The sequence below is a fragment of the Sminthopsis crassicaudata genome, chromosome 2 (assembly GCF_048593235.1).
Source record: "Sminthopsis crassicaudata isolate SCR6 chromosome 2, ASM4859323v1, whole genome shotgun sequence".
Taxonomy (NCBI): domain Eukaryota; kingdom Metazoa; phylum Chordata; class Mammalia; order Dasyuromorphia; family Dasyuridae; genus Sminthopsis; species Sminthopsis crassicaudata.
The window spans coordinates 310840954-310857753 of NC_133618.1; the positions used below are offsets into that span (position 1 = coordinate 310840954).

The following is a 16800-nucleotide window of genomic DNA, read 5'->3' on the forward strand; positions in this document are numbered from 1 at the left end:
TTAAATTCCTTTGGGATTCTGTGCCTATGATAATGTTAGGAGAGTGAGAGATTACTAGGGGACGAAGGGGGAAGAGATTGGCCATAGGAGCACCCTGTGCACGAAGTGGGACAACAATATTTTCTGCATTCTGGCTGCTGAGAGTAAGATGAGAGCTCAAGGTCTGTAGTGATGTGACCAAAATAGTAAGTGGCAGCTGAAACCAAAATTCTGAATGGGAATCTAGGTGCTACATGAGTGGATCTTTCCGACTCTTATTTCAGTTGTGCCATAACATTTGCCATATTTTCCCCATCACTAGAACATGAATCTCAAGAAAATGTTTTCCTCACTACTGCCTTAAGGATGAGACTCTAATTGCTGGGTTAAGAAGGTATGTATACATTGAGAGTGACATTTCGCTTTTTAAAATGTATGCTATTTAAATGATTATCTGATCAAGTAGTTCCAGTTTCTAGACATTCCAATATATGATTGGGATGGGCACTTAAGCCAAATGAAGTATATTTATCATCCAATATATTGTTATATTGATCCTATTTAATTAATATGTATTCAGAATTGAGAGGTGGAGATACTACACTTAAAATTATATGAGAATATGGATGCAGCAAAGAGGTACCCCTTTACTTCCAGGGTTGACAAGCTAGGGAATAAGAAGTCCCTTATATATGAGGCATGGTGAAATCCCAATGATTATATGTACTACTTCCCCTTAAAAGTCAGGGAAACTGAGGCAGTGACAAGCTTAGGGAAGAAAAGGCTTGAATTTCTAAAGACTACCCTTCCCACTGTTGTCTCAATAGGAACTAGAAAAAGAGGGGCAAAGGCATTTAATTTAAGCCTTCTGTAACAGGGGGGCAACTGACACCCACTTTGCTCTTTGGGAATAATTACATGAAGAGTACTTGATTTCATAATTCTTTTCACACCATAGTCCAGGTCTATCGGTCCATACACATCCACATACAAATGTTTCAAGAGCCCATCAGAAGGTAATTGGATTTGAATCCTATTACACGTGACCTTGAACAAATTATTTAATTTCCCTGGGCCTCAGTTTGTGGTAAACTGATAGGAAAAAACAGATTTCTAAGGTTTATATCAGTAGGCAAACATACCAAGGCAGTTCCCAACTCAGTGATCATGTCCTATTAGCCCTGAACAAAGTCAGCTGTAGCCTGTTTAGGAGGAAAGGGAGGAGGCATGGCCACTCCACTAAAATATAAATTGGAGCAACTTCAGTGATTTTTGCTTCCTTTCTTCCCCTTCTGAATTTGACTTGTCCTCATATCTCACCTCCCCTCAGATTTGCCACTTTTCCTACTCAATTTTGTCTGCTCCCAGACTGCCACTAGAAATCTACTTTTCTCTCTTCCCTCTCTCTGGGCTGCCTCTTGGATCTTGGTAGGAGACATTCTTATTTCCACCCTGTTAGGATGGTCCCACCAGGACAGGTCAAAACAGGACAGTTCTTAGAAGCAACAAGACAGGGTTTTATCCTATAAACAGGAGGTCTTGACCCTTTCAGACTGTTTTGATGTAGGGGAACAGAGCCAGGCAGGAAACTGGGTGGAGTTTGTTTTATTCAAGACATGGTTATAGCAATAGATTTCAAGGTCACAGAACTCTGGCACATTCCTAGAGTGATGGCAGCCAGTGGGATAAGTCAGACACCTCATCAGAGTCCCCATGGACATAATGCTAATAAGCCTTTCCTTCCAGAGACAGTGCAGAGACAAGGCAGTGGAACCCAGGAGGATTGTACCAGGGCACAGAGTGGGATTAGGAGTGGGGAGGATGCCCAATTAGAAATGGCTGCCACAGAGTCAGACTAAAAGTAGTCTGTTCAAGGTCAGAGTCCAGACCTTGTTCCTACCCCCCCCCCACCCCGAGTAATGCTCAATTGGGTTGTGTGTGTGTATGTTTTGGAGGCATAGGTGGTCAGGTTGTTGGACTGATGAAAAGTGGGACTGGGTAGAATATAAGGTTAAAGTTTTAATATGTGGAATAGATATGAGGGTGGTGAGGATGTGTTATCCTATGTAGAATAGAAACAATTGGATGACCAGATGTAAGACAGTGAAGATAAGATAAGAAAAACTTAGGGGCCTGGATGCATGTATCTATAGGAGCAAATGGGTAAATATATCTTGGGTCATAGCAGATGTAAGGAACAAAGGGAATGTAATAGGAGGATGACTGGATTTGTGCAAGCATACATAGAATGAGTTTGAAGGGAAGGAATAACTTCTGGGTTATAGAGTCTGAGGAAGGGTAGGGAGGCAAATTCCACTTGAGTCCCTAGATCTCCACACTACTTTCCTCCTTAAAAGAGACTTTATCAAATCTGTTATCCAGATGTTGGTGATGGTGGGACAGAATCCTAATCCCAGTCCAGTGGTGTTTGCATCTGGTAGCCCTGTTCATTTATGGACTTGTACTCCATTTGAATTGAACATGAAATAAAACTCAATTCCTTTCCCTCACTCTCAGGTTTCCATTCTGGGGAAAAAGGATGAGGTGCAGTGAATGGATGAAATCAAGATAGCAAGTAGTTAACAAGTGGGAGTGTGCCTAAGAAATGAGCACCCCTTGCTACCTTCTGAGTATGCTGCTGATCTGTCCTGAAGCTCCCAAACTCTATGATGTAAACCTGCAGAAAGCCTGAAGAGACCAAGGAGCACTTGGCTCCTCCAGTTTTGGACTCACTTGGATCCTTCAGGCTGCCCTTCAATGGAAAGGATCCTTCCTTACCCATTAGTTGATTTAAACAAAAAAAATTAAGCCCTTTGGCTTAGTTTTTACTGTTAAGAGTTTAAGTGAGCCATAATCTTCCCCTCTTCCAGTTTGCTTTTTTTTTCTTGGCCGCATTCCTTCAGTGCAACTCAGTTCCACTTTGGAATAAAGTCCCTCTTTTCTCCAATCTTTCCATCATTTCTAGGATCACCTGGTCAACTCAAAGCACTCTGGATATACGGGCATTTTTCACCACCAGAGCTCTAGCTTCAACCAGAATGGGATTGACTACACAAGTGCATGTGTGTATTATAATAGGATATTCCCTTATATTAGAAACTGGTGTACCGGCTACCTTTTGCATTTCTCTTAGGCCTAAGGATTTTCAAAAATTGAGAAACTGGCAAGAAAATTTCAGAATCGATAAATGAAGGCCATTCAGGTTTCCAAGTGAGAGTATCCTATTCTCACTTTTCCTCTTCCTCCTCCCCTCTCCAGCATCACAGAGAAGCATTAGATCAGAACTCAGGAACAAACAGGTCCACTCTCCTTGGCTCATTCCCACGCTCTGACTACAAAACCAGAGGAACTTTTTTTTACTTCTTGTACCAACCTTTGGATGGTACTGTCAAAGCCCATTACATATGGCAGCCCATTACATTCCAGGGCTGTCTGCATGGTGTTGGAGTTGACACAGCAGAGATGACAGTTTTTAATGTCCTTCCCCCCAAGTCCTTCTCCTGCCCCTTCCTTCTGTCTTTGGACTGATTTAGCCCCAAGAGGAGAGCAGCATTAATGATAAAGGGAGCCCATCTTGGGAGCATGGATGGGGGCAGCATGACTTAAGAAAACAGGTGTTCATTATCCAAGTTGGATGATGGCTTCCCATCCAACATTATAAGCTTCCTTCGGCTGGGGAATGGAGGTGGCTGGAACAAGCAGTCACCAGCAGTGGTGTCTGGGCTGTGGGTCAGCATGGGGGAAAGGTAGAACTTTCCAACAAGTAGGAAACTGCTTCTCTCCCCTTTGGCATAGAAATACATCACTTGGGTCCCCTCTGGCAAAGGGAAGCTTGGAGAGATGATTGAACATAGGAAAGATATGATGTCCTGTGTGGGGTCACTATCCTGGGGTCTGGGTGGGAGCTGTTTACCATCAGCTTCTAGTTATTTTAGTCCTGTCCTGGACCAGAGACACTCCCATGGCAGCTGGCAGGGAATATTTGACATGGCTGCCACCTTTACCCTGGAGGTCTATTTTGCTGGAACTGACCAAGGTGCTTAGGTCCCGGGGGAATGGGAAATGGGAAATGGGATGGCCAATGTTTTACATTCTTCAATACCTTCAGGTGAAGGCTTACTTCCCAAAGTACACGAATGTTTGGAGGACTCTAATATCATTTTGAAGATTTTACTCTGACTGACTCCTGCCCTTACTTAGACAGCCCATTGAGCATGGAGGCTGATGTTCTCTAATCTTAACTTCTCTTCTGCTGTTTTATTTCAACATTTCTCTGCTCAGAGCCATCTAGCAAATGGTGAGAGAGAGGAAGAGAAGGAGTGGAGGCAAGACGTGTGACAACTCAAAAGATTTCCCTTAACACACTCCTTGGCTCTGGCCCTTCAAACTACATAGAGTTTCTGGCTAGGATGAGGTCTCCAAGGCCACAGGAATCCCTTCTCTTTGGGGAGGATATTTTTCCTCATGAGTTCTAATTTGGTGAAAACCTCCAACTTCAGGTGTTTGAGGAGGCATGTTCCTGCGATTCTGGGTTGAGGAGACTAAGAAGTCTCTCTTCTTAGGTTGGCCAGCCCAGTCTATTCTCTTGTTTCTTGATAACTCTGCTGGTCACAGAACAGTCAAGATTTCTTTGGGTCTTTGGGGAAGTGGGAGTGATGAAAGAATGGTCTGAGTGGTAGATCTTCCAAAAGGCAAACAAATTGGAGAAGAGTTTTCAGAGGCTGCTGAGAATAGGGACCCTGTGGGACCCTTTTACCTGTGCTTTCTTTTTCTCATCTTCTTTTAAGGAAGTACCAATATTAATTCCTAGGTCTGGGGCATCGATGATCCCCTTATGAGACATGGAGGTTGCTAGTACTTTCAGTCCAGGAGTCCGGACTGCCTCTTCCACCAGATTCACTTTCTAGCCAGTTAGGCATGCCTGGGATCTATCAACCTGCCAGTGCTTTGGGGATAGAGGCAGGATGAAAAATGGCAGCCTTCGAGGATCTGGGGGAATGGGCATGTGGTTGAAAGGAAGGGGGAGATTGGATCTACCCTTCTGCTCCCTGCCATGTTCTTCTCTTGATGCTGGCATGCCATCTAGTGTGGGAGCACCTTTGGTGGTGGGGATGGGTGATCCTTATTTGTTTTGGTCTTCCATTAATAGCCCCTCCTGGAATTCGCCCTCAGCAGTCTCCACTTCTGATGCCAGGCTCTGTGGCCCACTTTCATCCTCCCTGTCCAAGGCATCCAGCTGGCTGCTCATGGTGCCATAGGACTGGCGGCCCGGGGAGGTGGCTGGAGTCAGACTCATCTCTAGTTCCTGGAGCACTGGGGCCACATACAACTGGGCCCCCCCAGACAAGAAAAGGGAGAGAGAATAGGAAGTCATATCCAGGCATAATTCACAGCTTGTTCCCAGTATCCTAAACTCTCTTGCTTCATGTCCCAGTATATGCAATCTCTTAAGTTCAATTCCTCTCCCTGACCACTACCCACAAAACTAAGCCCTTTTATTTTAACTTATTCAGGGGTCTTTTGTTACTGATTTTCTTTCTGAAAACAAAGGGGGAGGTGGGATTCCATAGGGGTCATGGAAGAATTTAGGCGATGCTCACAACAACTGCAGCTTTAATTCCAAACAGCTGTCCAATAGGATGGTCACCAAGGTTAGCTTTTGGCCACCATTCCTACTCTGACTCCTACAAGGCTGTGAATTGCTGGAGCTCAGGGATGGCGCTCTCTAACCTTCTAAGAGGCAGAGTAACTAAGGGATAGAGAGTTGTACTTTAAGTCAGGAATGCCTAGGCTCAAGACCTGTCTCTACCATACTGGCTGCCCAACCCTGCATAGATCACTTAAGTGTTCTTGGCTAAAGAGTGTTCTCACTACCCTGAGGAGCATGTAGCCTACAAACCGACCACTGCCCAAACCAGATAAAAAGGAACTGGGAAATATTTAGCAAAATAACTTAAATTTAAAAACAGATATTAATTTGAGGTTTTCTAAGTCAATATGTGGCCATAGGAATCTGATTCTCTTTGAATTTGATGCTCTTGCTCTAGGAAGCTCTAAGATTACAAATTGCAAAAGAAAGTCCTGACTGGCTTTAATAGAGGTAGTTTCCTTACTGAAATCCCAGGTCCAGTACTTAATCCCTATCTGTAGCCCTTAGCACAGGGAACTCAGGAGGTTCTTAGTCAATTGATTTTATGTCACTCCCTAGGGCAGTGAGAAGAATTACACAGCCAACAGGTGTCAGGGGCAGCACCTGAACCCAGGTCTTTGGGAGCCTGAGACAAGTTCTCTACCCATTATGCAACACTGCCTCCCTCCCTGCCTTGTTGATTTTGTGTTTGTGGGTAAGAGGAAGAAATAGCTTGAGAACCACTACTCCAGGCTTTCTCTTCTTCTTCCAATCCCAAATCTGACGTTTTCTATTCTTCAGCTTTCTTTTAGCTACAAACCAGCACTAACTGAAGGAACCCTAAAGAGACTAATGGGAGGAGAGCAAGGGAGATATCATCTACCTCCTAGTGTCCTTATAAGAAGGAAGGAATTTTTAAAATGGAGCCAGATGATCGGTCTACACTGCAAACTAAATAGTAAAGTTCTCTCTCCCATGTGGCAGGGTGAGGGGCATAACACCCCCCTGACCTGGAAAATATGCATAAAAATTTTTGACCTTGCTTTTGTACCAGAGAAGTCTGAATTTTTTCATTTTCTTTAATAAGACACAACTATATGTATGTTTTACATTTTTTGAGGTTCTGAACTTTTTCTATTCATCTGCTGGCCTTCACACATCATCTGTGCTTTTGCAGAACTTCCCCCAACTTTCTATTTAATTTCTTCACACTGACTTGTGATATATTGAAACCACAATGGGGAAAGTCGTGATGTGGAAGCGATAACTGCATTTCCATGGAGCCTGCGCTGCATATGTGTGCAAAGTGAAGATGATAACAATCACACTTTACAATTAGAATGGATGTAAAATTTCATTGGCCCAAGGAATTCTTAGATGAGGATGCACCCTGTTAATGCAGGTCAGCACTTTCTTTGTAAGTTATAGTCTTAGAAAATTGCATTAGGGGACTAAGTGGTTAAGTGACTTATCCAGGATCATACAGCCAGCATGTGTCAAAGGTGTCAAAGGTGAGTGACTTGCACCCAGATCTTATTGTCTTGAAGGCCGACTTTCTATATCCACTATTTCAGTCACTGGAAGTCAGTTTTATTCAGTAAAACAAATGATTAGAGGAAGTCTCAGGGGAGGAAACAATCTCAATATATTTTTCAACAATAATAACAATGTATTATAAAGGGTGAAGACTGTTTAAAGGTAGTGGAAAAAGCACTGACATTAGAATGGTCTGGACTTGAGTTTAAGTCTTAGATCTGCCAGCCTGAACTCCTTCTTTCCAAACCTCGGTTTCCTCAGTTGTTAAATAGGTATAATATTTTATTACTTCCTCAAGATTGTTGTGAGCCACACAATTTGCAATCCTTTAAAGAACTATAGAAATGCTAGTTATCATTTGTTATTATTATTGTCTCCTTTTAAAAACTTAAGATGCCTATAAATGTTTTATTTTGTTTAAGTGGTAGCTCTGATCATGAACTTATATATATATGTATGTATATACACATATATATGTATACTATATATATATGAAGTTATATATGGACTTGTAGCTGTGAACTTATATATGTGTATATATATAATATATAATGTAATAATATAATGTGTATATAATATTTACATATATACTATGTATATTAATATATACAATATCATAATATATATAAATAAACAAAACACTTATACACATATACATATACTATATACATGAATATAAATAAAGAAATATATATGTATACATCCATATATATATGTACTTATATTATGGATAAAGTTATTTATAGCCAAATGTGAATATTCAGCCATGTGGGACAGCACTGGTGAGTTTGTCATGAGCTGATCCAAACTAAAACAGTTTTCACATGTGACATTTTCATTCAAGAGCAGTTTGTGGTTCAGACTTTATAATAGTGACTATTCTATATCAGAAAGCATTTGGAGTGGAAGTGGAGGTAGTTTCTTCACTCAAAATTCTGAGGGTTTTTCATTTTTTAAGAGTCATTAAGAAGAATAGCTTTTGAACTTCATGGACTTAAGATTCATAATTGGTAAGTATGAAGGCAGATTGGGAGGTAGTATAGTCTAGTGGGTAGAGAAATAATCTCTAGGTTCTGAAAGATGTGGATTCAAATCCTGCCCCTACCACATATTGATTTTGTGATACTGGGCAACTTTTTAAGATGATAAGTTTCAGAGAAGTGTCCACATCTGGCACATCTTTATGCTAATGAAATCATAGGCCCAGGTCCTATCCTCAATTAACAGTTAATTTAGGCTCCCTCTCTCTTTGGCTCCTCACATATGTGACTAATCCTTTATCAATATTCAGAATTCCTTCTCTCTGAGCCTAGAAGCTCAGAGCCCACTTTGGAATCTAGCTTCAGAGCAAATCATTTAACCTCTATTTACCTCAGTTTAAAATGGGGATAACCTTCCAGATCAAATGAAGTAATTGTTATAAAGTATTTAGTACAGTATCTGGAATATCAAAAAATGCTATGTGTGTTTGCTATTATTATTATGATTATTATTATTTCACCAACATGTTCTCTCCCCTCAGTTACAGAAGTTGTTCTCTTTTGAGATTGTGAATATTGAGATCAATTTACTACTGTCAGAATGATAGACACATCTTACCCTTCTGTTCAGACTTTGATTCTCTCCTTTCTGCTCTGTTTTCTGGCTCTCCAAGCACCTGATCTCAATTGACGACAGCTGACTTTAATCTTGATTCTAGACGCTTTTTCTGAGGGGTAAGGGAACTTCTGTCTATATCTCTTCCCCCATTCCAGTTCTCAAGCCTCTAACCTCTAATCAGCTGCCTTGGGATTTTTTTCCTCCCATTTAACCATGACTTCCACATAAGAGTCTGTCCCTTGAGCCATTGTCTGTCAGAGGAGGAAAGTGCATGGGATCCCTCTCCCACCTCACTGGGTCTTGGCAGTGATTGCTTGCTGCTTATCCTAAGACCTTGGTCCTCCTAGTTCTTCAAGAACTCATCATCCCCCTGTCCTCCCCAGCCTCTTTCACATCCCAGTGGGCAGGGACATGACTCACATTTTGTATGTAGAGAGAGGAAGAAATGGTTCTTCGGAGATTGAAATCACTAGAGGTTGAATCTGATTGTTCTGTCTGCTGCAGAGAAAGGAAGACAATGGAATTAGAATATGAGGACCTCGTTGCTCAGAACTGGTTGGGATATTTGGCCTCCAATTCAGTGGCCCCCTCTTAGCTCTCAAGTTTTTTTTTTTCTTGGTTTATTTCTCTAATCCAGAGAAGAAAGCATGGTTGGCAAACTGTTCCTGAAAGAGATGGCAGAATCTGGGGTGGGACAGGGCATACAGCCTTTGTTATGGGCTTTTTTCCATTCTAAAGGACCATTTTGGAGGGGAACTTAGGGGAAAACATAATTGGTAACCTATTTTAATCTCCTTTGGTAGCCTGGTGGGGAGGGAAAAGAAATAGTTTATAAAGTACTAAACTTTTCTTCCCTTCTGGTTTTAGGATTGCTAAAATCACAGATCAATATAGTTTGTCCTCTAGATCATGAAATTATGAATCCCTGCCCAAAACTTAAGTGAACTAGAGGGACTATCAAATCCAAATGAACAGGATGGCTATCCTTTTGGTTTATAGGTAGTATACAAATAGAGTAAAAAATGAGAAGGGGTATAGAATAGATCAAAGTCCTCTTCTTAGAATTCTTCTACTCTTCAGTCCAAAATTGGAACAATTCTTCAGAAAAGAGGAAGGTCAGGAAGGGGTAAATGAGAGGCAGAATCCTGGGAGGAAAGAAGGGATCACTAGGCTCACCTCTGTGTCACGCCGTTTCTTCCAAACCTTCTTAAAGCAAAGACCAATGAAGGAAGTCACGATGGAAGCAAAGAGCATCATAAGGGTAAAAATAGTGACGGGATGAAAGCCTCCTACAATGGGAGAGAGAAGTATCATGGAGTTTAAGCTCACAGATAATTATCCTTCCCCTTAGCATTCCAACCCCTTCAACCAGCTTCCAAGACCATAATTCAGGTGCCATCTGAGAAAACAATCTACCCAGCAGAAGCTTATCCATACCCTCCAAATATCTCTAGAGGAACCCTAAGCACTTGACTTAGAACCTTCATGATTAGCACAGTACTGGGCATGTAATAGATGCTCATTAAATATTTGATTGTTTGGCTGGTTAAATGCCTGAAAACATTGGAAGGGAATCTTCTCCTTATCCTCCCAACCCCAAGGTGCACAGTCTTCTCTCTTTGAATCTCTAGGGAAAAAAGCAGGCACCCGATTATTATGCCATTCTACCTGACCAAAATACACAAATTCAATCTTGTTTGGTGTATTTCCAGATTTGTCTGCACTCAAAGGCATATATTTTCTCCCTCTTCTCAAGTGGAACTAGACAAATATGGGAATCGTGTTAATCTGAACTACCAAAATGTGTCCTTATTTATCCATGTATTTTTTGTATGTTTACACAGTTCTTAATTCACCTATTTACTTGTCTATCTATCTATTTATTTATATAGTCATTCCTTGAACTAAACTACATTTTATTGATATCTCTGGGTTTTCTATCATCTAAATTTCTCTTCCATTTCCCCAGAGAATCCCTTCTTTATAATAAAAATTTTCTTTCTCTCTTTTAAATCCTGACTCAAGACTCAACCTTTCTTTACTGTGATCCAATCTAGAAGTACTATCTCTGTTAATGTCATTTCATGTTCCCCTGTTCTCTTCCAAGGACAATAATCTTGGATAATTTTTGGTAATCCCAAGAGTCTAGAATACATCCCTATGCTTTACTCAATAAAAGCATTTGAAATTTGTAGTGGTTTAAGTACAACCTACTCAGCCTTCCACTCCCTATTAATATTTTCTAAGACCATAGAGTTAGTTTACTTTAGGTACCAACTATTCACAAAGTCAGGACACTTTAGGGACTGGGGTTGGAAATGGTGAGAGAAATAGGAACAGGACACACAAGCCTTTTTTCTGGCCCTACCTAGACGGATAATGGAGAAGAAGAGCAGCCAGAACATAGAAAGGATGGGCGCCAGGATCACCTGGTAAACTCCCACCATGTGGAAGTCTTCTCTAAGCTTGGTAGGGGCGTAGGAATAATACAAGTTGTACTTATCAGTAATATGCTTCATACAAATATAAAGCAGCCCTGGAAGAGGAGAAGGGAAGAGGAAGAAGAATAGAAGAGAGAACCATTAAGAGGCAGTTCAGACAGTGCAAGCCTACTTCCCTTCCCCTTCCCTTTCTGAACACTTTCCCAAACACCCCAACTTAAGAAATCAAAATTAGGATCCATTTAGAGATGGATGCCCCAGACTTCCCTCAGAAGACAGGCAAAACATTGGCCTGATGGTGTTTTTTAGGGACAACTTTCATTTTAAATTTAATTTTAAATTTATGTTCTTTTTCAATTAATAAGCATTTATTTTCTTTCCCTCTCATTTCCCACCCTCTTCTTCCTCCCACTGAAAAGGAAAAACAAAACTCTCATAATAAATGTATCACCAAACAAAATAAATTTCTGCACAGGATATGTTAAAATGTATCTTTCACTTTTCATCTTGAGGATAACATAAATTTTTGACCCTTTAAATTTGTGCTAGGAAACAAGATTACCCCTAGAAGACTTGATGTTAATGGGAATGTTCTTGGTCAGCTTGGTGAAGTTAGTAATTTAAGCCCCACCACTATCCTTTAAGGTATTTCAATGGAACAGAGACTATTCCTCCTGTCCCACCCCAATTTGGGGGTAATAGTGATGAATATTTGAGTCACTGGTGACTTTGGAATAAAATAAATTTTTTTTGGAATAACATGTTTTTTGGAATAAAAAACTTTTGGATATGGGGAACAAGAAATATAGGAAAGGCTTGTGGTTCACCTGGACCTAAGTAAATCTCTATTTTCTATAGTTTATACCATAAGAATTTTGCCTTAGGGTTGATAATCCTCTTCTTGCCTTCCTCTATAGTCATTACTGACCAGTTATCTAACCTTATTTCCTTCCCACCTCCTGACCTTTCCAGAGATCAGCCTTGATTTGGGAGGTAGAGGGGAAATAAAGGCAGACAGAAAAAGGAACAATAGTACTAATCCTTCCCTCAAGACATTAGAGGCAAAAACAGTTAAGAAAATGGGAAAAGTAGCTAGATTAACAGACCAGAGTAGTATACCTCTTCTGACCTACTGAAAAGAAAAAGTAAGAAAAGGCAAAAAAGGGAAAGGAAAGGATGTGAGATAGTGACAGAGAGGAGGGATAGATTAGAGCAGGGGTTGGTTATTAACCTAGAATCAAACTCCTTTTTCCTTCCTCTTCTCCCTATCTTTTTTTTCTTCCTCCCTCCCTCCCTTCCTTTTCTCCATTTCTTTCTTTCCTCCCTCCCTTTCCTTCCTGTCTTTCCTTCTTCCCTCCCTTTCCTTCCTTCCTTCCTTCTTCCCTCCCTTTCCTTCCTTCCTTCCTTCCTTCCTTCCTTCCTTCCTTCCTTCCTTCCTTCCTTCCTTCCTTCCTTCCTTCCTTCCTTCCTTCCTTCCTTCCTTCCTCCCTCCCTCCCTCCCTCCCTCCCTCCCTTCCTTCCTCCCTCCCTCCCTCCCTTCCTTCCTTCCTTCCTTCCTTCCTTCCTTCCTTCCTCCCTCCCTCCCTTCCTTCCTTCCTTCCTCCCTCCCTCCCTCTCTTCCTTCCTTCCTTCCTTCCTTCCTTCCTTCCTTCCTTCCTTCCTTCCTTCCTTCCTTCCTTCCTTCCTTCCTTCCTTCCTCCCTCCCTCCCTTCCTTCCTCCCTCCCTCCCTTCCTTCCTCCCTCCGTTCTTTCCTTCCTTCCTTCCTTCCTTCCTTCCTTCCTTCCTTCCTTCCTTCCTTCCTTCCTTCCTTCCTTCCTTCCTTCCTTCCTTCCTTCCTTCCTTCCTTCCTTCCTTCCTTCCTTCCTTCCTTTCTTCTCTTTCCCTCTCACTAATTTCTTTATTATATTTCAATATAATAGACTCATTGGTAATCCTATGTATTTTATTTCATGTACTTAAAAACATTATTCTGAGAAGCACTCCCACAGGCTTTGCTCACTAGACTGCCAAAGAGATCCATGACACACAAAAGCTGTTCACTAGAGTAATAGGTTTGAAAATGAAGGACAAAGAAAAAGAGATAGGTGAGGAATGTAAGAAAGTGATATTGGGCTTTCTGGTATTTTCATCAGTGCTGTACATCCAGATAGACAAAAGTTTGTAGGGGAGATTGGGAGAACCATGGAGAGTTGTGGATTTGTGATTAGCCACTCAAAAGAAATGGAATTGAATTAAAGTCAAATGTTATTCCACTTTTCCCTGTTCTCTCTTTCTCCAGGTCAGCTTCTGAGGAAAAAGGTCACTGTTGAGGACTGGAAGATAAGAGACTGGATAGGACTATTTCTAATAAAAATCTGGTCTAGGCCCCTGTGAGAGGCAAATCTACGGTTCTTGAACTGCTTCAGTGTTGGGGAAACAGAACTAATGATCAATACCAAGCTTCCCTTTAGTCCCACTCGCCCCTTATGATGTAACTTAAGATGCTACCAAACCTCAGAAATACCATGTAATCACTGGCTTATGTGACTAATCTGAGACATCTTAGAGGAACCTAGAGACAAGAGTTAGCCATTGAATCCCCTCCTCCCTCAGGAGGAGAACTTACCAAATGGAACAATGATGGGGCAGGTGATGCTATATGCCATCACAACACCGATGACACAAGAAATCCAGGAATACTCACGTCCATACTCAAAAGTTCTGACTTGTTTCTAAGGCAGAAAAGATGCATTCTTATTACAAAAAAGGGCTTTGAATTTCCTCCATTATGGCTGTTTCTCTTGCTCTTTTGCCCTGCCTTTTAGACCCATGTCCCTAGAGGCGGCTGTCCCAAGTGTCACTGTCACTTCCGCGTCTACCCCGCTCACCATCCCTTCTTTTGAGGGCCTCAGCCGCTTTCTCACAACGCCTTCTTCAGGGTAATGAAGGGAAGCTATGTTTTCCATGCAAGAAAGGCAGAAACAGAGGCTATTTAGGCTGCTGGGGGTGGGAGTGAGGACGGCAGGTAGAGGTCTCTTACCTGCCTGATGTTCACTCGTTCGCCTTCAGATTTGGAGAAGAGGAGGCGTATACTGTAGAAGAGAAGGGACTCTAAACGCAGCAGCTCACAGCCCGTACCAATCAAACTGGAGGTGATGACATAGTTAACAAAGAAGGCCCCGTTGTCAGGAAGGAACACACACCTGCAGGGTCCAGAAATCAGGATGGCACAAGGTTGTGGTGGTTAAGAGAAGGGAAAAGCAAGGGAAGAGGAGGTAGAAGAGGAAAAAATTAGAAAGGGAAGTAAAAGTCAAGATCAAAATAGGAAAAGGAAGAGAAAATAAGACATTAAAAAGAGGAGGTAAACACAGAAAGACAGGAAGAAGAGAAAAATATTTTATAGACATGTTCCCCACACAATAAAAGAAGGAAGGAAGATAACATTAAAGACCTACTATGCACTAGGTATTGTACTAAGCACATTATATTTGAGCCTCAGAACCTCTTCCGTACTCTCAGATGCTTCTCCCCTTTGACTGGAGGGCCAGAGTGGAACAATAAGTTCTTCCCAAAGTCTCCCTTTACAGAGGGCTCCCAATTTTTCAGCTTACTTCATTTCCCATCAACTACTCCATAAACATCATTCCCCTAACTTTCTCCGTCCCCTTCCCCCCAATCTCTGGAAGACAGAAACTATCTTCCTTTTTCTTATTTGTATTCCCAGCTAAGCACAGTGTCTGGCATTTAGCAATCCTTTATAAATGTTTATTGACTATGAGACTATGAGAACAATCCTGGGAGAAGGGCGCTATTATAATTCCAGAAAGAGATTAAATGACTAGGTGAGGATCACAGTAAGTAACAGTGCCTGAGGAAGAATCTGACCCTAGGTCTCCCCAAATTCAGTCCAGCATTCTATCCATTGAGTCCTCTAGCTACTTAGATGAAAAAGTGGCTCTTTGTAAATGTGGCATTTGGAGGAAGGGCAAGGGCACATATGTATAAGTACAGACCTTCCCTTACTGTTGCACATACATGTACACATACAAATATATACATGCATTTATAAACTTGTACAGGTATGTACAAACATATAACCTTGGGTGGATGAACATACATGTTTGGAATGATATACCAACACTATATATCTACAAATATGTTATGTGGTAAACATACCAAAAAGGCAATGGCCATGAGTACTCACTGGAACTTCAGCTCTGCGTGGTCCAAAAAAGTGCTATCAAGGAGCCATCGAAAGAAAAGATCCAAACTTAAAGGAAGAATAGGAATACAAAAATGAGCAGAAGATCAAATACCCCATTTTTCTATTGACTATCTTCCTGTCAGGAAGAAGTCTCATCTGATTATTATCAGATATAACCAATTCCCAGATTATCCTGTTTGTATGGAGTGTTTGTAAGGATGGAACATCTTTAAACAACCTTTGAGATATTTATTAGCATATCTTTAGATAGTTCTGGGACCTGATCTGTCAGATGCATTCCATCTGGCTCCTTGATACCCCTTCCTTCTGAGTTTCCACCTTTACTTCCCTAAGAAACCTCAAGGTTGTATTTTCCCTATAAAAAGATCTGCTTATGATGAGGATTTTTGTTAAGTTCTTTTCAGGACTAAGCCCACTATGAGTTTACTCTCTCTTCCTCATAGTATCTTCCCTCTATTGATATCTTTCTCCTCACTCTAGCTAACTCTGGTTAGTCTGTTAAACTCCTCTATGGATCCAAGCTGCCACTAAATGGCATACTCAGGCCTCATGGAGTATTTCCTTTCTACTGAGTAATTGTGAGTTCCACAACTTGTCTTTCATATGCTTTTCCACTCTATTTCATATTTACCATTCCATTCCTGGTGTCTATTGTATCCCTTCATTTTGTCTGTAACCTATTCCCCAAAATAAATTTACCATTTGCCAAAAAAAAAAATGGCCCAGTGTGAATTTCTCACATGTGTATTTCAAACTAGGAATTGCCATCCCAATCTCATTACTCCTGCTTTTCCATCTTTTGGGTCTCAGCTCTTCCTTATGTTAAAATAATAGTGATTCCACTAGGTATATCTCTTCAATGTCCCCAAATATCCAAAATTCTTTTCAAAGTCCATGTCTCTCTGCCCATCCTCTTCCAATACTCTTGGATACTCTTTTTTGCATACTGAAACATTTTTCACTTATTTAAAAAAACTAATATCTTTTTATTTTCAAAATATATGTGAAGATAGTTTTCAATATCCACCCTTGTAAAACCTTGTGTTCCAAATTTCTCTCCTTCCCTTCCCCCTACTACCTCCCCTAGAGAGCAAGTAATCCAATATATATATTAAACATATATAATTCTTCCATACATATTTCCACAATTTTCATGATGCACAAGAAAAATCAGATCAAAAAGGAAAAAAAATGAGAAAGAAAAAAAAGCAAGCAAAAAACAAAAAAGATGAAAATACTATGTTGTGATCTATAATAAGGCCCCATTGTCCTCTTTCTCCATCACAAATCAATTGGAATCGACTAAATCACCTCATTGCTGAAAAGAGCCAAGCCCATTAGAGTTGCTGCTTGTTGTTGTATACAATGTGCTACTCACTTCACTTATCATCAGTTAATGTGAGACTCTTCA

At 40.9% G+C, this 16800-nt stretch overlaps 1 protein-coding gene across 17 annotated transcripts in view; it reads right to left on the reverse strand.

Annotated features, from left to right (window-relative positions):
• Nucleotides 1-1569: 1569 nt before the first annotated feature.
• The window catches only part of TMEM63C (transmembrane protein 63C), a 132141-nt gene continuing 116910 nt past the window's right edge, over nucleotides 1570-16800 (reverse strand). For 11 of the 17 annotated variants that reach the window (XM_074289905.1, XM_074289913.1, XM_074289907.1 and 8 more), the window contains 7 exons: nucleotides 15369-15434; nucleotides 14205-14367; nucleotides 13791-13896; nucleotides 11112-11279; nucleotides 9920-10032; nucleotides 9164-9241; nucleotides 1570-5308 (listed from right to left, as the gene is read on the reverse strand). In XM_074289905.1, coding sequence (XP_074146006.1) covers nucleotides 5102-5308; nucleotides 9164-9241; nucleotides 9920-10032; nucleotides 11112-11279; nucleotides 13791-13896; nucleotides 14205-14367; nucleotides 15369-15434 — 901 coding nt within the window. In that variant the 3' untranslated portion in view covers nucleotides 1570-5101. Of the gene's footprint in view, nucleotides 5309-8697; nucleotides 8853-9163; nucleotides 9242-9919; nucleotides 10033-11111; nucleotides 11280-13790; nucleotides 13897-14204; nucleotides 14368-15368; nucleotides 15435-16800 lie in introns of those variants that run through there. The other 6 variants (XM_074289917.1, XM_074289919.1, XM_074289918.1 and 3 more) reach the window with 6 other exon arrangements.